Source organism: Siniperca chuatsi, linkage group LG18, assembly GCF_020085105.1.
Source record: "Siniperca chuatsi isolate FFG_IHB_CAS linkage group LG18, ASM2008510v1, whole genome shotgun sequence".
Taxonomy (NCBI): domain Eukaryota; kingdom Metazoa; phylum Chordata; class Actinopteri; order Centrarchiformes; family Sinipercidae; genus Siniperca; species Siniperca chuatsi.
This window is the reverse complement of record NC_058059.1, coordinates 22,888,535-22,912,143: the sequence shown is the minus strand read 5'-3', so window position 1 is coordinate 22,912,143 and position 23,609 is coordinate 22,888,535. Positions and strand designations below refer to the sequence as shown.

The window sequence follows — 23,609 nt, the reverse complement described above, 5'->3', positions numbered from 1 at the left end:
AAGACCAGATTTTACTTTTTAAATGCTTCTAAGAAATCTGTATAGGAGATCCTGTATAGCCTGTTAAATGTTAAAAATATAAAAAGGAAACAAGGGGGGAAGAAGGACATGAGAGGAGAAAACAAAGGAGGAAACACAGGGGCAGGAAACAAGGGAAGAAAGGAGGAAATAGGAAAGGAGGAAACAATAATGGAGAAGAAGAAATGAGAGGGGGTGAAAAGGGGAGGAAGAAGGAGACAAGAGGAGAGAGACAAGTGGAGGAGAGAAGGAAACAAGGGAAGAAAGGAGGAGAGTAAATAAGAAGGGAAGAAACAAGGGAGGGAGGAGGAGAGGACAAAACGAGGGAGGAGAGGAGGAAATGAGGGCGGAGGAAATAAGGGAGAAAAAGATGAGAGGAAAAAGCAGATGAGTGGAGAAGAAAGGATGAGAGGATAGAGGAGGAGGAGTAAAAAGGAGAAGAGTGTGCTGAAAGAAGCGCGCGGTCTGAAAGCGGTGGAAAAAGTGAATATTCGGCTCAGTTCAAAGGCAGGCGGCGGACTGCAGCTCCGCGCGAGGGAGGGGGGGAGGGATGACTTCCAGATTTACTGTGGAAAGTTGAAAGAGTGTCGGCGACCGCGCGCGTGTCCGCGAGCGCCTGTGTGTGTGTTTATGTGCGCGTGCTACGTTTCAGCCTCTCTCTTTCCGTACATTTTTCGTGTGTGTGTGTGTGTGTGAGAGAGAGAGAGAGAGAGAGAGAGAGAGAGAGAGAAGGGGAGGGGCACTTCTCTTCCTCTCTCTCTCTGCCTACTTTGCATATTCCGCGTGCCTCGGCTCGGCCATATGGGAAAATGCAACTGAAGGAATTGTTGGCGGGGAAAAAAACGCGCAGGCAGGAACACGCGAGCGGAGCGGCGAGAGTTTGAGATCATAACAAATCCGAGAAAAGTTAAAACAGAAGAGGAAAAAGACGAAAGGTGGAGATAAAGAAAAGAGAAGGGGCGGGGGGAGTGTAGTAAACCAAAACAGAGAGAGAAAGGGAGAGACACGCGGAGAGAAAAAAGGAGAAATAGAGTTTTCTTCTGTCTGCGGAGGAGAGGAACGATGTATTGTGCGTACACCATCCCCGGGATGACAGGCAGCTCACTGATGTACTACTACAACGGAAAAGCGGTAAGACAGACTCTTTCATCCCTTCTGCCGTTTCTTTTTCTTCCTCCGCGAGGGTTTGGGAGTCAGACGGAGAAAAAAGAGAGAGAGAGCGAAAGGGGGGTGTGAAGGTGAAGAGTGTCGCTTTTTACGCACCAACTTAACAGCGCGTCGGTTCGCCGGCGCGCGTCAAAGTGCGAACGGACTGTGAGCTCTTTCTGTTCGTCTGTCGGGGTTTATTTTTGGAAGACAGCGGTGCTGTTGTTTATCGGGGGAAATAAAATTGTGTGTGTGTGTGTGTGTGTGTGTGTGTGTGTGTGTCTGTCTGTCTGCGGAGCGGGGAAAGTGAGAGTAGCTGTTGTAGAGTGCAGCAAAGGTTGGACAGTCTTTTGCATTGTAATAAATGTGTGTGTTTACAGTGTGTGTGTGTGTGTGTGTCACACTTTCGCTATTAGAAAAAATATATAAAAAATAGTCCTAAATCTAACGTTTCTTCTGTTTGTCTCCCGGATTTTGCGCATGGGACGCTTCCCGATTCATCTTGAAATTATTAGCTTTATGTCTGTCTTTCTCTTATTTATAAAAAATGTAATGGACGTAAATGCATAAAAAGAGCCTTATTATTGAATTGAATTAATGTTTTTTGCTCTGAGGCGAAACGTGTGGTTTTGGGGTTTGTTTGGTTGTGTGTTTCATTCAGGGGCTTGTGGCTTTTCATATTTTTAATTTCTCCCAAAACCCCCCTAAATTGTTGATTTTTCTGTCTTAATTTGGGCTCAAATTGTGTTTGTGAATTCTTATTATAGTAGCCTAATACTCAGTTATTTTACTCATAACCCCGAAAATGCATTTAAGGCAAAGCTGGAAAATAAGTCTGTCCTTAATTACATGTAGAGTTGAATTTAATATTAGTATCAACAATGTTGTGTCATTATTTTTAATCTATTTTCTTGCCATTAAAATAATATAACTGCAGCACATTCTAACAAATATGAAAGTTGAAGGTCTACCCAACTGTCTATCTATATATTTGTCTATGTGTGTATATACGTAAAGATATAGTACTTACTCATTTTTCACCGTGTGCTCTACAGTGTGTCAAAAATCATAAAACACTTTCTGGATACAAAAAGGAAAATACATCTAAGAAAGTCATCCAGCAAGTATGAAGCTGTCTGACCTCCTGTGAACCTGTCTGTCTGTCTGTCTGTCTCCCAGTAACCCCCACCTGTAAAACACCAGTAAAAGGGTGAAGTGATTTAGAGTGTGTGTGTGTGTGTGTGTGTGTGTGGGGGGTGAAGTGAAGGCTAGAAATGAGAGACAGGGTGTAAAGCGAAGCAAAAGTGAATGAATTTCACAGGTTTTCTCGCATAACAGCAGGAATGTCTGCAAGTCGCAGGTGTAAATGAAGATGGAAGGCTGGGATTTCCTACAGATCCACCTGTCAGTGAACTGTCTCTCCCTCTATCTGTCTGCCTTTGTCTCACCTTTGACTCTTAATGTCTGCTTGACATGACTTTAAGAGCAAAGAAAGAGAAAATAAGGAGGAGATGACAGCGAAGACGGAGGGAAAATGACGACGGGACGACAGAAATAATCATCAAAAAAAGAATTCTGTGTCCACATTTTTTAAGCTTTCTTATCATATTAGCAATAATACAACTACATAGTTTTTAAATGAATAATAGTAAGTCTGAACTAGCACCTTACAGGCCTTCTGAGATGATTAATCAATCAGACACAAGACCGTAGCTGTGAATATTTGTCCACAAAAATTTGAATATTTATGTAAAAAGACAGCAAGCAAACATTTAATTATTGTTTGTTTCATTTTTAAAGAGAAAATGTTTGATTAGATATTTACAGAAAATGTTTTAATGGAGCATTTTATTTCTAGTTTTTACATATCTATGACCTTCTATATGATTTATGAACCTGATTTGATTTCAACCTTGAGGTTTAATTTATATTTTCTAATTCCTCTTGGATTTAATCTCTTTTATACGTCCTGTATTTTTTACGTGTGTTTATTTTTGTAGACTGTGAAAATACTGAAAATTTGCAGATGTCTTGATTTTCTTGATGTTGTAGCTAACAGTGATCTGTGTTCAGATAGTTTTGTAGCTGATGTGACTTGTGCGGCTGTAAACAGAGCCTCTGTTGTTTGAACGCCGCCACACCAACAGTCGTCTTCTGTCTTCTCTGCGGCTGTCGGGTCTCCGGCCTCCATCCGGCCACCAAACGTTTTAGCCCCACGCTGTTGGCCATCCGCTCCGAAGCCTATACTTTTTGTACCCGCTCTCTCCCCGTAGTTTAGGGCCTTCTTTGTATCGCGGCAGTTTCGCCTGAAGCCGGAGCTCTTTAGTTCGGCGTTGCCATGGGGGTCGGCGTGGCACCGCTTTGTTTGGCGGCTGGCTGCTGGATGGCACATTGTGCCGACGGTCTTGATCCGATGCCAAGCTCCTTTCCATCTTCCCTTTACCCCCCTGTCTCACTCTGTCTGTCTGTGTCACAGCCCGTTTACACTTGCCGTCCAGTGGCAGAAAGAGAAAACACACAAATAAGAGAATCGCCGTAATAAAGTAATGTCGTCTGTCCTCTTGTGTCCCGTTTTTGTAGCTGTTTGGTGGCTTTAGCCGGCTGGGTGTGAGGGGTTTTGGTGATTCTCTTGTTGCGTGAAAGCAGATTCAGGCCGGTCGGTGTGTTATGGAGGCAGAGAAGTGGAGCGAGTGGAAACTGGGGCAGAGTGGTCTGGGTTTAAGAGAAGAGACAGAAAGGCTTGGACAGATCTGCTGCAGCAGCAGCAGCAAGCTGCGGCCCGGCGAGACCGAGCAGTGAAGAGGCTGAATTGGGGCTTTGGTTTGGGGAGAGTGTGGGGGAGGGCCGAGGGGGAGAGAGGAGGAGGGTGAGGGCCGAGGCCCGAGCTTCGGTAAGCGGCTGTCGGCTCGCTAACTTAAGCTCCAGCGGCTTAATGAGGCAGCAGAAAGCTCGACTAAAACAAAAGGCCTCATTTAAAGCCAGCCCGGCCAGCCGGCTATTGTTATGCTAACACAGCATTTGAATATTCAGTAAGTTTTAATTAGGAGAGTCCTGAAGCAGCCTGCCAGAATCCTGCAGTCCCCTCTCAGTGTGCAACTACAGGAAACACACACTTTAAACTGACGATTCTGTTGGTCTGCAATTTATTTTACGTCCGCTGCTTTTTCTGAGCCCAAAGACACTCTGAATGTGGGAAGATTAAATTTTTTTTTTGTTTTTAATTTATAGTTTTTTTAGTTAATGTACTCCAATTATAGTTGGATACAAAATAATATTTCTTCTTCTATCTTTTCAAATTAATTTAAAATGAAAATATTCATATGTTGATTCAAATGGATTTTCAGTTTCAGTTATTTAGAAGAATTGTACATTTAAATACATTTACATTTCCATTAGAATATTTTCTTGTAATTTTGCATTTTAGTTTCTCTCACTGTCGAACAGCAGAAGATGCAGTTCAAAACCACAAGCAGTCTAGGCTGAGGCCAAGCTGTCCTGATAGAATTCCTGAGTTGAATAAGAACATTGATCTTATTTCTCATATACATGTCTCATTTAATTGAGTTTTTTTTTAAATGTAGTGTTTTTTTTAAATTAAATCTTGTTTCATCCTGAGAATCAAATCTCACCACTGCACATAAAAGATTCCAAAATGATATGATGATGATGATGATGTTTGAATCAACCTCTAAAAAATGTGTTTCACTGTTTTTAGACACGAATAGGATTAAAATTGCAGAAATTCTAAAATATTTGCATGTTATGTAATGTCAGTTTAATGAATCTGCCTTGACTCATGGAAACAGTTTAAAATCTCTTCCGGTGAAAATATTAAAATGACTAAAACTGCAGAGAAGCGTTTCACGCCTGCAGCAGTAAATATGTAAATCGATGTGTTTTTGTGTTGACACTGTTTAATAGAGACAAGGTGCACGTGTTTGATAGTGTGGTCTTTTTCTTTACATTGCCTTTGTCTACATGCAAGCATAAAATGAGAGTGTGTTTTTCACATGTTCATGTGCACTTTCTTGTGTATATGAGGAGGAAATACACGGTAAAGGCGACTTTTAGTGAGTGTGTGTGTGTGTGTGTGTGTGTGTGTGTGTCGTTATTGTGAAGCCAAAGTGTGTGGACGTCCTGTGTGCTCAGTAGGCTGGAATTAGAGCACAGCGTGTTATGCAATTACAACTTTATAAATAGACGCATTGTGTGTGTGTGTGTGTGTGTGTGTGCAGGACTCTATCTCCATCTGCTTGAGTTATTCTGTTTGAACAACTAAAAAAAGCTGATTTTATTGCGTGTTTGTATATTTTTGTGTAGAAATGTGTCGATTAGCGTGTCCTTTCTTTGTGTACAAGTATGAACCTTGTTATTTATGTTAACCGTTGCTATATGAGTGTGTGTGTTTGAATTTGTAAATGTGTGTGTTTTTGTTTGAACGTCCTCCTTTTCTTCATATTTGTGTTTTCTTTTTAGAAATGCTGAAAACATGTTTCTGTCTTTGATGAGTGTGTGTTTGTAGTTTACTACACTTTCTGTTTTGAACCTTTCTCAGGTTAAAATTATATCATTCTAAAAAAGTTCATGTGTTTTTTAATGTGTGTAATGTATGTGTTTGTGTATGTACAGTGCGTTCAATTATATGGGCCGTTACCTATCTTTATATAAGGATGAAAAAATTCTGTTAACATTGAAAAAATCTGTCTGTCTTTCTGTGTGTGTGTGTGTGTGTGTGTGTGTGTGTGTGTGTGTGTGTGTGTGTGTGCATTACCCTCTGCTCTGTACTGGAGGATAAAAATCTGTGTGTGTTTGTTAAGTGTTTCTGAGTACTTACACTCTCCTGAACCTTTTTTTGTATGCAACGATAAACACATTTATCGTTTATGTGAGTGTGTATCTGTGTGTGTGTGTGTGTGTGTAAAGTGCTGCCCTCTCATTGTTGTCATTCAGTTTTTCTCCACTGACTTTGTGTGTGTGTGTGTGTGTGTGTGTGTGTGTGTGTGTTGTCCGGCCGGTTAAAGCCTGACACACCATTCAGGCTTAAACTTAATCCTTCTGCATCAGATTATCTGACATTGATGCCGCTGATACACACACACACACACACACACACACACACACACACACACACACACACACATACTGCAGTCTTAAAACACTACACTATGGGTTTTTTTTTATTAAACAAGAAGTAAGTAAAAAATGAAATAGTGATGTGTTTACTGACCACCTTTAGGTTATGGTAATCTGTCTCACAGAGGTGTGTGATGCTTTCAAACGTACCTGTGATCATTTCTGTTTGTTTGTTGTTGAAGTCATCTCTCTCTGAATTATTTTGACATTTATGCAACACATTACAACACATAGATTTTTTCTTTGAATATTTTGGGGGGTTTAATCAGAACCTCTCAGACTATGTAATAAGTCATAAAATATCATTTTAATCTCTGGTAACTTTGACATTTTTACCTAATTATTAAATCATTAATCAATATCCCAACGGATTAACTGATAATGAAAAGAATTTATTGTATTTGGTGCCACATGTTTTAAAAATATCAACCCAGTTGCTAATGCAGAACTGAGACATTTTCTTGTTTTATTTTCCTTTTTTTAAAATTTTAGTTGAACTGGCATCCATACTTTCTCTGTGTGCATTTGTAGTGTGGATTGCAGTATGCTTTGTGGACGTGTGATGAGACCTCTCTCGCTCACGAGTTCTTGTATGTTTCTGCTCTTCATTACTAATGTAGGGGAAAGGGTAATTAGCACGTCATTAGTGATTAGACGTTTTCTTGTTTAATCTTGCATAAAGGTGTAATATTGCTTTCATTCATATATACGTGCTTTGCATATTCATGCGTTTTGTATATTTTTTTTAAATGTAGTTCAGTAGGCTCTGGTTCATTTGCTGCAAGTTTCTATATGTTATTAAGTGCTAGTGTTAAATTGAGGTTCATCTTTACTGTTTACTTCCTATTTATGTATTTTTTGATGTGTGGTTTTTGGTCAGGGGTTAATGCAGCCTCACTCTGTGTCGTGCTAAAATGTGGCTGTGAGATTTAAATGATGTGTGATGTTATTGGTTATCTGAGGTTATTTTTTTAAAGTGCTTTATGTTTACCTGCAATGAAAAGAGATGAACGGAAGATGAACTGAGAGTAAGGCAGCATGCAGCGTGTAGGATTAAATGTCTGAACTGCAACATTACAAACGTAGTGTTTTAAAATGTTTTTTCAGGTGTACTGAACAGATGTATCCCTACCCTAACCCTAACCCTTCCATCAGACCATAAAGGCCTGCAAATGTCCTAAAATTAATTTTATAAATATCAGACCATAGCGGTCATTAAACTGTCATGAATTTGCACTTTTATCAGATATTATTTGTCTTTTTGTCTGAATTAGTCATATTCTTCAGCAGCAGAATCAGAAGTTTTGAAGATAGACAGACAGTATTTTACTCTTGTGAAGCACTTTGGGACCTTGCTCTGTGAAAGGTGCTATACTAAATTTTACTTACTTACTACTTACTTACTTTCATCCACATAAACGTATACCTACCTTTAATAAAGAGAGGGCTTGTCCCACACTAAAACTCTGCTCTGATCCAATTTATAATATCTTGGTATTTATTTAAACAGTTTCTGCAAGTGTCTTGCTTGTCAATTGAGAACAAATCATAGGTGTGACATCAGTGGCTCGAATGTATTATCACAAGCTTCACATACATTATTGTGTTAGGAAATATACAATTTCATTCAAAGAGATACCCATGTAATCCAAGGTGGACCTTAAAAAATGTCAACAAATAAGGTTTAATTATGTTTTTTGGTGTGTGGTAACCCCTGTCTTCATTTTATATTTTTTTGTATTGCCTGTATTTATTCAACACCTGGCTGAGTCTTGCTGCTCTGCAGTTGATCACTGATTTATCTGTTGATGCTTACCTTTATATTTACAGTACAGACTCTATACTTGTGTTGTTGAAATCAATCACTCTCCTCAATCTGTCCAAAAAGCTGTTCAATTTATTTATATTTGGTCTCAGGAAGCTTTTTTAAAGTCTAACTTTGTGACACCCAGAATACCAACGATAATGTGCCAGAATGCAACTGGAATTTGGCAAAAACAGCGAAAATAAACACAGGATCTCCTGTATTTCATTGCTAATATGCAGGATGTAACACAGACTGGTCAGTTTCTCTCTCTCGCTCTCTTTATAAACCCTTGACTTTAATGTGCAAGGTCGCAGCTGCCAAATTGATGTGCATGCATATCAACACACACACACATAGTCAAACAGTGAGTCATCCGTATGTATGTGTGTGTGTGTGTGTGTGTGTGTGTGTGTGTGTGTGTGTGTGTGTGTGTGTGTATGTCCCATAAGGGAAGGTGGACTGTAGCAGAGCAGAATGGGTCGGCATTCATTGGATAGCTGGGAATTTCCACCCTGACCTGTTCATGGGAAGAGAAGCTCTGTGTCTCTGAGTCGCAGGTTTGATTCCCAGTGTCTGACTGAGTGCCTGCCAACCTGATAGGACCTCTGAACATCAAGGTCAGCTGGCAGACGAGGACGGGCAGCAGCAGTAGATGATGGTTCATGTATCTGGTTGGCCGGCTGTAGATCTACACAGACCATCAGGGTACCAAGGCCTTTTAACTGCATATACAGTAACAAGCCCTCTGGCAGCCATATTGGAGGTCTAGAGACCTTGGTGTCAGTGATTGTGACCTGCTAATTGGCTGTCTTTGGGGACGAGGCTAATTTCTATCCATTTCTGATTGGGAACTGATAATTTGATCGCTGATCTATTGAACTGATTTGTGTTTCGAAAATGTCAGCTTGTTAGTTACCACATCTGATTAGTATGCAAGACACTGGATGTAGTTAAAGCTAATGCTAGTTTCATTTACATATAGTGCACTAATCACCTGACATGTTACATTTTTGCTACATGAGGTTAGCAGAAGTTAATGCTAGCTTCAACTACAAGATACATTAGCTAGAATGCTAAAAATCCATCCATCCACTTTATATTTTATGGAGGAAACGTTTTATCATGGAGATTCAGACTCTCTTGCTATGTGGCTAATGTTGAGTTGCAGTTAGAGGTTTAGCTTTGTAGAATTTGTTAAATAAACAAATTCTAGCAAATTGAATTTATATACTTTTGGATACATTTTGGATCAATTCAGCAGCTGTGGTGCGCTGTTTTGATCCTGATAACAGCGACAAAACATTCTGAATATGACACAACCCTTTCCATAGTAATAGTCGCTTGTGCTGAACCGAGGCTCATGGGTATTGTAGTGTTTAAAGAAAATGTGACATTGCACATAGCTGAAAAAACGAACAAAAGTAAAGGATCCGTTATTGAAACACTGCAAGCAATGGCCTTAATATCAGCCAGTAAATTCGACATCTTGAGTACACTGATGTTTACAAATTTACATCAGCGGCTGGGCTGAATTTGCTACTTTTGAACTGCACTTCAGTCATGCTAGATGCCATTTTGGCTTTGGTTTGAATGAATTTTTAACTGTGATGTTAGGAAGGCTATAAAACAACATACTAAATACTTGTGGCTACTGCGTGGATGCTGCTGTTTTGTGATTAGGCTGCTTTTATTAAATTTATCTACGCAGGATAATAATATTTGAAGAAAGTAATTGATGTAAAATTCAGCTTTTTTTTTTTTTTTTTTACTTTTGATTGTATTGGAAGAAGTAATGATGCATTTGTAGCACAGGATTTATTCAGTGCTTTGGTTTGAGTTTTACTCACTCACGCTTCAATTTCATAAAATATAGCAAAACCCCAGCTGGGGTTTTATGTCCTGTACTGTTGTAAAATACTGTCTGTACTACATTATCACTTCAGCTCTTTTCTTTGTGCTGTGATTGTCTATCCTACATGATTCTTCTGTGTTCAGGGGTATTTGGTTTCTCCGCTGTGTGGTTGCTATCGCTCAGACCTTCAATGGCTGATTTTCTGTTTTCGTGTGTGTGTGTGTGTGTGTGTGTGTGTGTGTGTGTGTGTGTGTGTGTGTGCGCGCGCTAAAGCCTATTCTCATATATACTAAGCACAAGCTTCACAAGCAAAAAGCAAGCTTAAGTAAGTTAACAGTTTTGGCAAGAGAATAAAGAAAAGCTGTGTGTGGGTTTGTGTGTGTGTGTGTATAAGACAACACTCCAAACCAGGCCTGATGCACTTGTTCACAGTTGAGCCCCTCTCCACACACACACACACACACACACACACACACACACACACACACACACACACACATACACACATAAAACCTACCCAGTCTTCATTATCAAAGTGGAAATGGGGCTGTTCTCATTTTGTTAAGTGTGTGTGTGTGTGTGTTTTAGTGGGTCAGTCATGCTGTGGTGAGCTGTTAGGGAGGCTGCATGGACTCGCTGATAAACACTGGACAGCTGTCACACTTTAAACAACAAGAAAACAAAACTGTAACACAATGCAGCACAGTACAGCTGAATGGCAGTTACCGGTGTGTTTTAGCTCAGACAGCAAACACATATTCTGTTAGCAGGTTCGCTTCAGTGGCAGTGACAGTTTATGTGAGGATCATACAATTCAGTGTTCAGTGAGAGAGGTGGATGAGTGTTTTGTGTCTTTGATGCTGGTGGCCCTTATATGGTACCTTCAGGTGCGGTCGTATTTATAAAGTGTCCATTTTATAAACGTCACTGATGTAGCATTCACAATTTCACAAGTGGAATTTTTCTGCTCAAAGTTCTAAAGATTAAAATATAATAATTTGAAGGCAGCAACATGAGCAGTCAGTGTTGACGTCTCTTTAATGTTAAACTATTGACAACATTTTTTCACTAACCTTAAACAAGTGTAGGTGTAGTTCCTTAACTAATGTCTGCAAGTCCTTAAAAACGTAAAATCTTGTGAATTTACTTTTCTAAATATTAAATAGTAAACTGTCTTTATTTGAATTTAGAATTGGAGCATTAATAATTTATCATTTTTTTCTTTTTTGTCAAAATTTCTGTTTCTTTAGCTGCACAATCAGAAATTTTGAAACCAACGAAACTCAAACCAACCTCTGTTTTCCTCTGAACATTGGAGAACAAGTCAGTATTTTGTAACGTCCTCTCAACACTGTCGTCCTCAAAACTCATTAATGTACACAAATCATAAATTTTTTCATATTCGGTTTTCAAATGTCATAAATGATTAAATCTTCGTTTCGTCTTATTTTTGCAGATGCCCTTCTAGTTGAATAACTTTTGGAGAATGTACTACAAGTGCCTTCAGTATGATTGTTCTGTCTAATATGTTGAAGGAAAATGTCTTCCCTTCTCTCTGCAAAGTAGTTACAAATCAACATTAGTTGTTCGGACTTTGTGTTGTCTGTTAAATATGGAGAATTGCACCCCCAACCCCTGCAGTGTTAATGCCTTGCTCCATGTTAGACTGACTGACTTACGAATGAAACACAGAGCAACATGATCTATTTTTATTTCTGAGGAGCAAATGATACATTTTTTCATGTTGAAGTGGGCTAGTATCTGTGTAGATGTGTGCTATTTAAAAGGCCCTCACACACACACACACACACACACACACACACACACTGGGGCATTGTAGCGATTGCTGGTGTGCCACACTGAGAGGACCAGTGGTTTGATGCCCATTTTGTCCTGCGCTGGCACTGCTAGGCTGTATTACAAAAATATCACACACACACACACACACACACACACACACACACGCAAATACACACACCCATAATAACAGAGCCTAACAGAGTTTGGGGTCCATATCCTGCTGTCACCATATTAATGCTTGACACTACATCCTCTGAACAAAAACATAAAGCTAATCTATCTATCTATCTATCTATCTATCTATCTATCTATCTATCTATCTATCTATCCATCCATCCATCCATCCATCCATCCATCCATCCATCCATCCATCCATCCATCCATCCATCCATCCATCCATCCATCCATCCATCTATCTATCTATCTATCTATCTATCTATCTATCTATCTATCTATCTATCTATCTATCTATCTATCTATCTATCTATCTATCTATCTATCTATCTATCTATCAAAAAGAAATGGCTGTACATGTGATCAAGCATCTGGTCAACAGGACGCTGCCTGTTTTCACTCTCCATCCATCTAGATTTGTTTTATGCTGCTGTTTGTAGTCAAATGCATCTCCAGCCAACAGCACCATTGCTCTCTCTCTCTCTCTCTCTCTCTCTCTCTCTCTCTCTCTCTCTCTCTCACACACACACACACACACACACGCACACACACACACACACACACAAACACACATCCATCAATAATGGTGATAGATGCTAACCAGCTTCCATACGGTGCTTGTTTTACACTTGGCTACACCTGCTTCTAGAAAAAAGGAAGACAGAAAGAAAAAAGACAAAAAAGAAAGAAAGAAATGAGAGAGGAAGAATGATTCATAGACAACAAAGAGAAATAAAGTACGACAAAGAAAGAACAAACAGAAAAGAATTCTGCAGCTCTGGAGTGCTGAAGTAATCAGCTCTTTGATCTAGTTACTTTATTATTCCAGTGTGGGCCAAATAATGCAGTCCTGATTGTGTTGCTGGCAACCAGCGAGCTTCCATATGTTGGCTATTAGAGCCTCTTACCGGCTGCGTCTCCACATTGCTGCTGAAAACTGCTTCTTCTGTGGTGGTTTTTGAGGGGTCACAGGTTCAGGTTGAGATAGGGGAAATATTTGAATTAATTTATTTGATTACTGACAGTATTTCTGCTCTGAAGAGCCGTTTTATGTTAAGGGAAAGGTAGATAAGGGAAAGTAGTGAAACGATTCTTTTAAAATGTATTTAAACATAAATCAGTGTTTAATTACTTTCTAAAAGAGAGATTAGTTTCCCCTCTCTTGAGGTGGATTTATACTTGATGCAAGGAGTTATGGCAGTGGTATGGTAGTCCCACCATAGATAGCTAAGGAGTAGGTTTTTTCAGATTTCACCCAATGATAGCAACACTAGATCAATGTCTTGTATGTGATCAGCCTATATTGTGCTTTAACTGTATTCTCCACCATATCTGTGTTTACATTCACTTTGTGATATAGAGCGACAATGGGAAGGTTGGTTTGTCATTACTGTATAGGGGATTGCTGCTGTCCAATCACTGTGTTTAGGTTCTTGTTCTAACATCTACCTCTTGTTCTACTGAGTGTTAATGCACTTACTGTAAGTCGCCTTGGACAAAAGCACCAAATGAATGCAACGCTGACGGTGAGCAGAAAGTTTGCAGGGCACATGGTTTTGGTAGACTTGTGTTACTGAACAGATTACTGAGCATTTCTTCAACTTGCTAAAGGTTGTCTTCTCTGTGAATAGTCTCCACCACCCTCAGAAACTTGTAGTAGAAAACACAGGCAGCCCAAGCTGACCAATTCAAGTTCTTACACGTGGTATCTCTGTAGCTGCCGTAGCCCCAACGTGTTGTTACATTTTTGAGGAGGTGCACACCAGCTACAGCCATAATCCCTTAATACATAAATCCTCCTTTAGCGTTAAGCCTGACGACAATGTCCATTAGCCTGTCGCTACAATTTGACCCAGTGGGATATCGTATTGTAACAATAACTGGCCAGTTTTTCTTTAAATCTGCTCTCCAGAGGTTGATTCCCAATTATTTTAAACCTCCTGACGTTTCTTCTAGTACTGCCATCCAGCTGAAGTGACCATTACTTGACCATCACTTTGATCCATGACAATTTATCCTGAAAACTAATGATGAACTAAAAATGTACGGATCACTATCCTACTCCTCAGAGGATGAACCCTTTAAATTATGATGACCCCATGACCTTTCCTCTAGCGCCATCCTCTGGACAAACTTTTTTTTTTTATCTTTGCTACCGGTAAGGCACTAAGAATAGCTAAATTATCAGTAGGCTATTCTGTCCAACACTTCATTATTGTGGCTGTATTTTTTTTCTTTTTATCCATTCAGTATTCAGTATTTTTTAGCCACAGACAGATAAAAAAAGATGACTGCAGAGGCAGACGGGCAGTTTTCAGGCCCAGTGGAAACAGGACCACAGTGCAGTGAGTCAGTCCACACAGGAGGCTGATACTCTAATTCTTATTAACATTTTTATGGATCACCAGGCTGAACGGGATCAATGTCAGATGTTCAGAGGAACCGTCCACTCCATTTGAACCAGTTGAGGTGGGCTTGATTTAAGCTGTCAGGCTCTTGGAACAACCTCTGAAGCTGTAACATCTCTGGAGAAAAAAGAGCATCGAGCGCGCTGCATCCTCTGGCTTCTATTTACTGATTTAATGTTGCTCTTTTCTCCCAAATATTTTGTACATCAGCTTGAATTTTATTCTTTGTGAATTTGAACTGGGATCAAACAGAAGTACACTGTTGGACTGTCATAAAGCTTTGCAGAAAAGGATGCACAAATTTAGATCAGATAACATAAACAACTTTAGAAAACATTTCCCACCATCAGACTGTCCCATCTGTGGGACACTGAAGTCTCTTTTTGTAACTCCATCTCAGAGCACATTATTGTAGTTAATCTTTTTTTAAACAAAAGTTTTTAGCCACCTTAATTAGATGTATATTCTGTAGATTATAGCTGAAGCGTGACATGCAAAATAAATTTCCATGTGAAAAGATAGACTTATCTTCCATGATTTATTCAGCAAAAACTTGCTGTCATAGTTAATTTATCATAGTTATTTTTTCTAGATTTGGTGAGCATGGGCAAACATTCAAGTCCTTGATCCCTTCCCAAAATCTTTAAAAATAACTTTCTCCTAACTTCATACACATTCAACTGAAACAGATTTTCTTTTTTCCACTCACTCATCCTCATGAGATGCTCCAGTCAGTGTAACCTGTCTGTCAGTTCTCAGGTTTATTCAAACTTTCTGGTCTGTCAGCACCATAAAACTGAGCTGAAATACCTTTAAATTCATTCTACATGGACATGGACATGCCATATATGTTGTCTGTGCAAGCAGCTTATTACAACCCAGGTTTACGTTTATTGTAGGATGCAACCTCTAGTGTTTGTGGTAATTATGATGGGAGCAAACCAGGAAGTCAGGTGATGTAGTATAAAGAGCTAGAAGGTCTGCTCCTGGAGGTGGTAGGTTGGATGGAAGGCACAAACAAACAAAGGACTTTCACCCAGGAGACCAGGGTTCTTGTCCCATGTGAAACCAAAAGTCAACATTGACTTATTTAAAGTTTTAAGTTACATAATGTTACGTACTTAACTTACGTTAGTTACATAACGTACTTATTTTAACCCAAACCATGATCTTTTCCTAAGCCTAACCAAACTGCGACCGGTTCCCAACGTTAATCACGTGTTTAACGTCACGTGACTTATGTCACGTGATTTACAAATGTATGCTTGCAGCCCATCTAGCCCGGTGCTAATTTAGGAAATGCTCCTGTGGGTCATATTAGAGATTAGAAACAAACGACCTATGTGGTTGTATGGGTTGGAGGACTTGTTGCATGGTATGAAAATGATATAAAAGGATCTGGTGATGTAACACAGTGGCTAGATGGTTCTAACGGCTGCACAGCCTCTGTCAACATGAAAGGGTCAAGGGTTAAAATCCCTGCAAGCCAAAATGACGAAGATGAAGGATTAAGTGTGTTAATGTAAGTTTGGTTTTAGTGCTTTAATGTGCTCTCTCTCTCTCTAACTGTTGGTGTATTCTGCTTTTACTGTCAAACAATAATGGAGGGGAAAAAAACAGGAGAACATGTGTATATTTTATTAGCCGGACATGTTTTTATTTGAATGTTTAAAACTGAAAATGGCTCTGACCCTTAAACTCAACATTAGAAGTTGAAGCTCTTTCTGTTGTCTAAGGGCTGTTTGGGTATCTGAGAAATATGAAAGGAGAAGATGAAAAACCCTGAAAAACTGAAAATAATTTCTGTTAGGTTTATATTATAATTCAATAATTATAGATTCTATCAGTTTTACATAGTAAATTTACATTATTTACTGTCTACTTATTACTAACGTTTGTTTTATGTCTTGATCTGGTGTCTTGATAGTTACAGCAGAACAAACATCATAACGTGACATGACTGAAGCTCAGACTGATTTAGTATGTAGCGACATGAAAAATTGATCAGTAACCAGAAACCGATTAATTACAATAGTAACAATTTAGTAAATACAAAATTGGGTATATTTTCATTTGCATTAAATTTAAAAATGCTTGATTCTTCTGATTGAAATTTGAAAACCAAACTTATAGCAATAACCTGCTCTGAACAAAAGTAGTTTATATGATAAACGCTACTTTAGTTTTATCTGATTAATTAAGGTTCATCTGATAAACTACCGTTTGCTTTTATCTGATAAACTACAATTTAGTTTTATCTGATAAAGTACTGTTTAGTTTCATTTTCTAAACTCTGGTTTAGTTTTATCTGAAAAAAATATAGCTTGGTTTTATTTGATAAAATCTGCTTTATTTTATTTATTTTTGCAATTTGGTTTTATAGAAAAAATATACAGTTTGGTTTTTATCTAATAAACAGCAGATTGGTTTTAACTTATAATATACAGTTTAGTTTTATTTGCCAAACTATAGTTTGGTGTTATCCAATGAAGGTTAATATTTTTCCTCTTCAGACTGTGAATGATGTGTAACCTGAAGCAGGTGAACAGTGTTTTCTGGTCATCACTCACATCCTGCGGCAGCCATCTTAGTGTTTGGTTTGGGTTGGTGCATGTGCCATTGTGATGCTCCGGGTGCCATGTTATGTTGCTGTGGTGAATGACACCCGGGCGTCCGTCGCCAGCTTGCATCACCGTGGCAACGGGATAACTGTGACCCAGCATCCCACCGGCAGCCGTGCTCACTGCTCCCCACTCTCCGTCTGCACCCTCTTCAATAATTAACATGCCACGGCAGCCATCTTAGCTTTTGGCTCGGATTAGGTGCCTGCCGGCGTGTCGCCTCAGCAACGGGGTGCCTTCGACCCAGCATTCTGGTGACGTTGGTCGTGTTTTAACTCTCCAACTTCCTGAGTTGGAATCCACAAATCTGATTCAAATGTCATGTCAGCCATCTTAGAGAAGGTGACGGACAAACCAGGATGAGACACACACCCACACACATCAGAGCCATCCAAATCTTACCCACGTATATTTAGATAACATTTGATCACAAAACAGTCCTGATTTAAGAATTAAAGTTGTTTGAATTTTTAAAAATGTAAACTTTTATAAGCCTTTTTGTGTTCAGTTTCTGTGTTGTGTATCCAAGGTGTCACACACATGTTCGGCTCATGACCTTCATGACAGTGGCATTAGTTTAATTTATTTACATAGTGATCATTTATTTATGAAGCTTTATTTGGTAGAACAGGTTCAATGTGGACGGCCAAGTGACAAAAGATCAAACAGAAAAACTGCATGAAAATTAAACACAGAATACAATAAGATTCAGAAATTACCCTCAAACGCAACCAATAAATGAACCCCCATGCAAAGCTTTTAGATATACTTTAATTCATCCCAGGTGAAACAAAAATCAGCATCAATAAATGTAGAAGGAGTCAAGTGATTAAAGGAATAAAACAAAATTATAAACAGCAAGAAGAGATGACAATAAATCATCTTTGAAAATAAAAATAAAGCCATAAATATTCATTGAACTTACTCAAACTTACTAGATGTGTGTGATATGTGTAGTCACACACACACACACACACACACACACACACACACACACTTGCTGCCTCCTACACTCTTGCTCTCAACCTGACAGCTTGGCTGCCGCAGAGAGCAGAGGTCTCATTGGCTGTGTGCCCTGCAACGGGCGTTTTGATTGGCTTTCGGGCCAGCTGCCACCATGCCAGCTGAGAGAACACGTTTGTGTGTGTGTGTGTGTGTGTGTGTGTGTGTGTGTGTGTGTGTGTGTGTGTGTGTGGCAAGTGTGTTTGTCATGGTGGCAGCAAACAACCAATCAAAATGCTCACCACTCTCTATGTCTCTGTCTCTTTGTGTTTGTCTCTTTTGTAATTTTTGGATTTTTACTTCTCTTTTCTTCTTGATGATGATTACCAGCAGGGAGTGTTCTTTGGATTTCTTCGCCTTTGTAGTAATGCAATAAACAGCTCTTTGAAATCCAACCTGTTTCAGTCTCTTAGAGCAGTGGCTCCCAACCTGGGGGTCCGGGCCCCCCAAGGGGTCTGAGGGGGCACAAGGTGATCAAAGGGATAAGAAAGAAAAACAAATTGTGTTACACAAAATTGTATTTATCTTTTTCTGACTTCTCTTTAATTTGTGCTTTTTTCTTGCAAAGCATTGAATACTTTCAGCTCTTTAGGCCTCTAAAATCCGTCTAATTAAGCAGTCTGAAAAAGAAACACTCTGGTTGACCTGCTCATACGACTCACAAGGAGTCACCAGTAAGCATTGCTTCGTTTTAAGGGTCCACAGGCCAATAACCACTTGTGAACCACGTTTTAAAACGAATGGCACGATGGTTTAGTGCTAGATTCATCACTGCAGTTGTTTATTTTTAGTACAGTGCAAAGAAAAGTCCACGCAATATGCTGATTCACGCGTTGTTCGGATTAGCTAAGTCGTCAATGTGGAAGTAATTAGATCAGCGGTCAAGTTGATCATCACGTTGTGATGAAGTCTTTCAGTGACGTCCAGGAATAGGCCGGATTACAGCCGATATGGGGATGATATAGACGCAGCTTGTAAATCAGCGCAAATTATGTTTCTGATATTATGCAAGGAACATGACAGTGCTGGTCAGATTTTTGATAACAGACCAGACTGAAAAATACATGATTTGACCTTGAATAAACACATTTAGATATCCTCGCTGAGATATCAGTGGCTTTTTCTCTAGGATTTATGTTAGTTGAACTAGGGTGATATTCTGGGCCTGATCTGACTAGTCATGAGATGACTTGACTTCCAGGTTTGCTAGAATGACACATAGACGCCTGACGATCAGTAGACGACATCATTTGTCTGTGCCTTCTAAAACTGTTACAAATCACTTTTGAAAAGTAAATCTGTTTTATGATGTGACAGCACTGTGGTTAAGGTTTGGTTAGGTTTAGGCACAAACAGGACTTGGTTAGGGCCAGGGAAAAATCATGGTTTGGGTATGGTTAAAAGAAGTCAACATTTTGCTATTGGACATCAACCCCGACCACCTCCCTCTGCAGACTTTGTCACTCTATAACATCACCTGACTTCCTCCTTTGCTCCCGTCATTATTCCTATGGCCACTAGAGGATTTTGTCACTTGAACATAAACAAATGTTTTTTTTGGGTGGCTTGTTGAAACAACTTATTTTTGTAATTTTTCTTGGGAGGACAGTCTCTCAAGGAAACATGTTGGTACTAGAGCAGTTGGGGGCGAAGGGTCTTGCTCAAGGGCATCTCAGTTGCAGCGAAGAGGTCGAGGCGGCTGTGGCTCAGGAAGTAGTTATGTTGTCCATTAATCCCAGGGTTCGCAGTTCAGTCCTCAGTCTGTACACATGTCAAAGTGTCCTTGAGCGAGACACTAGGTTAGGCCAGTACACTGCATGGTAGCTTGCTGCCACCGGTGTGTGAGTGTGTGTGTGTGTGTGTGTGTGTGAATGAGAGACAAATTGTAAAGCACTTTATAAATGCAGTCTAATCCCTATTTAGTGGCAAGTACTGCTCTTTCACTTTCCCCTCCCAGAGTTATTCCGGAGATCGATTGGACGACTTTACGGTCACAATGGTCTGTGTGTGTGAATATATGATGAGAGATGAGACAGTTCTCTATAGAAAAGTCCAATAGAAATGTTGTCTCTCTGAAACTTGTTTTTAATTACTTCATCGATTGATTATTTATAAAACCGCTTAATAAGCTGTCAGACAGCCAACTGGCTGAACACCAACTCTTTATCTCTGTGGTGTGTTTTTTCTTGTTGTCTCTCTTCCTCTTGTCTACCTTCCCGTTGCCTCCTGAAACAAAGATGGTTTCTTTCTTTTCTTTCTTTGTTTCTTACTTTTTTCTTTCTTGCTTACTCTTAGGAACCTGTATATATAGATCAAACACTGATGAAGCTGCACAGTGTGTGTTAAAATTCCTCATTAACCCAGCATCTGCGCTGCTGTAGTGCCCTTGAGCATGACAAGAAATCCTTTTCAGCTGCAGGTGGTTGACCTTTGACCTCTGACCTCCTCCAAGGAACGTGTCAGGAGGAAGAACACATTTCTCCTTTGGGAATCCCACAAAATGAGTCCCACAAAAAAGGACTCTCTCTCTCTTTCTAACACACACACACACGCACACACACTTTCTGTGTGTCGTCATCTGTGTCAGGCCAAACAGGAACAGGCATGTTGGCTAAAGAGATGATTTAGATGGGATCGGGTTTTGAATCCTCTCACTCTCTCAGTGGGGATCCAGACTTTGTCATTGTGTGTGTGTGTGTGTGTGTGTGTGTTTATATGTTGGTAAGACACTGGGTGTGTCTTTTTCCAACCTGGACTTCCATATCTGTAAGGTCAAAAACTGAACTGTGTGTAAGTACATTGAGAGCAACGAACAACCAGAGTCAAATTCCTTGTATATGTACACATACTCGGCCAATAAAGCTGATTCTGATGTTTAGCCTAGCTTAGCACAAAGAATGGAAGCAGAAAGAAACTGTTAGCCTAACTCCATGAAAAGAGAAAAAAATACACCTTCTTACAACAATCTGTCTGAATACATGTTGTATATTGTTTATTGAACAGGGCTAGAAATTGAAATGTAAAAATTGCATTGTGGTTTTAGCAGCAGTTAGTGTAGGAGCTAACTGCTAGGTGCAGTGACTGCATTTGGTTTTAGGATTCAAATTACAATTCACTTTAAATTTTCACGTTGAGACAGTTCTCTCACTAACGATTGCTGGCTGTCGGCAGCATGTGGCAGTAATTAAATCAAAGGAAATTGGTAAAAGGGGGCGTCTGTGTGGTGACTTTGCCAGAAAAAAGAAAAAAAAAAGTCCTGGTGGTTGAAAGGAAAATGGGAGGCTAATAAAACGAGTGTGGAAGAGACTCGTAAAGAGCCGTCACCTGTGGAGAAATGTTTTTGTTCTCCGGCCTGAAAACCTGCACACGCACACACACACACACACACACACACACACACACACACACACAGATAGTTTACACAACTTCGTATACACACACACGTGACGGTTCTCACATGTGCTGAAAGACGTGCACAAACCGCCTCGGTATTCACTTGCACAGATGGGGAAAGCATGCAGACACACAAACACACACACACACACACAGAGGTGAGACTCTGCATAAACACATGTGAGCGCAATAGATTTGGAAGAAAGCTTTTTCAGTCAAATCAATAGGAGCAGATAATTATTATTAATTAATTATTATTATTATTAATAATAATAATAATAATAATAAAGCAATGTCAGAAAATCAAGTTGAAAGTTTGAAATGTAAAAACAAATGTTATTAAATTTTTATTTTTTTTTTAAATAACAAAAGAGGAAATTTCATGTTGGAAAGATATTGCTGTCACCAGAAAATTATATGAAAATATATGTTTTTCATAGTATTAATGGGGATGAGAATACACGGGTGCATGCGCATGAGTTATGGAGCCCTCAGTGCTCTGAAAAGCCACAGTGTGATTCGTTATTTCCTTCCTCTGATGAGTATTTCTCCTCTCAGACACACACACACACTGAGTCCCAGACCTCTGGCTATTTCCTGTGTCAGGGGGGACATTATAAAGGCACATTATGTTCACTGTGAGCCTCCATATTCCTCCATCCCTGAAATCATCCTGTGTGTGTGTGTGTGTGTGTGTGTGTGTGTGTGTGAGTGTGATGAGAAAAGCCTACTCAATTTCCCAGGAAAAGAGATGTGAAAGGCCATGATATTATACACACACGCGCACACAGAGTGGATTAGTTTGATGCGTTTCAGAGACACAGATCATCAGTCCGGATGAAACATTTGAAGAAAGAAACAAACAGAACGTACAGATGAGCTGCAGTATTGATCGTTGATCAGGAAAAGATTGATTTCTAGATCACTTTCTGTATCTGTAGGAAAAATCTTCAGAAAACTCTGGACCATTTTTCTTGTCATTGAGGTGGAAATTAATAATTTAATGTTTTTTCCTCTTTTTTCTTTTGAATTAGTTCTCTGTTGTCCTTTGTCTCCATCTCTTTCATTGGCATCTGTGGTTCCAGAAAAATGACAGCGTCACCTATTTGTCTGCTTAAAATGACATGTGTATATGTTTACCTGACAAGTGATGTTCAGTAGCAAACCAAAAAGTTCTACGATGTTCCTACCAGTGGCTGGTTTTAGAACGTAAGGCACGTCACCTGTTTCACAGCAAATCAGCTCGTAGACAGCTCGAAATTCTCTACCCTCTTGTTTTTTGTATGTTTTAGCTGTTTCACTATCACTATACTTGTTCATATTTTAAGACGCTACAAATTATATCCAGCTACAAAAGAAGCCTGAAAAGCCAGCAGTTAGAACAGAAGTACAGAGAGTCATTGCTATGGAGACGATACACCATCTCATCTAATTGCATTGGTGTAAACTGGCAGGTTTCAGAGCGTTGCAGACTGGCGCATTGCAAGTAGTTGCAAGTTTCAACTCGTCTCGTCGCAAATCTTTGGTCCAAACTGGGCTTTAGAGTTCACATCCCATCTTCTACCAACAGTAAATGTCGGGTTCTTTTAATTATGACCACCATTTTTCCCTAACCTTAACCAAACCAATGGAGGTGGCGGGTCAGAAAACAGTGTTTGGACTTTGCATTGATTGTCTTAAGGTTTTGGAGTGTTACATCAGCTCAATTAAAATTCCAGAATGTTGTAAATGGACTGTATTTGTATAGTGCCTTTCTAGTCTTCTGACCAATTAAAGCGCTTCACACACTACATATTACATTCATCCCTTTCACACACTGATGGCAGGTGCCAACTTCTCATCAGTTCAAAGAAACAAACTAATCATTCACACACACCAAAGGCACAGCCCTCGGGAGCAATTTGGGGTTTAGTGTCTTGCCCAAGAACACTTGAACATGTGGGCTGGAGGAAGCCGAGATCGAACCGCCAACGTTCCGATTGGTGGATGATCTGCTCTACCACTAAGCCACAGCCGCCCATTGTCATTGTTTCATTTCTCTACACATCCCAGAATGTATCATTGGTTCTCTGTTCAGGAAGGTTGTGACAGTTCTTTATAAAAGTCAGGATTGTAGCAGCAGTTCTAGAACACTTTGTTGACTCCAAAATTTTGTTGGTCATATCAAAGAATGTGTTGTTGCTCCTGGGATTTGTTCTGCTGAGTTCATAATTGATTCCAGACCATCTGTAACTGTGAGAATATCCTGCTGCTGG

General features: G+C 39.6%; 1 protein-coding gene across 18 annotated transcripts in view; it reads left to right on the top strand.

The window, feature by feature from the left end:
* The window catches only part of LOC122866084 (transcription factor 4-like), a 267,666-nt gene that overhangs the window by 172,411 nt on the left and 71,646 nt on the right, over positions 1-23,609 (top strand). Inside the window, exon 1 of one of the 18 annotated variants that reach the window (XM_044175266.1) lies at positions 337-1,149. The exons of 16 other annotated variants lie outside the window; for them this stretch is intronic. In XM_044175266.1, the coding sequence (XP_044031201.1) occupies positions 1,081-1,149 (69 nt within the window). In that variant the 5' untranslated portion in view covers positions 337-1,080. Of the gene's footprint in view, positions 1-336; positions 1,150-23,609 lie in introns of those variants that run through there. One more of the 18 variants, XM_044175267.1, reaches the window with a different exon arrangement.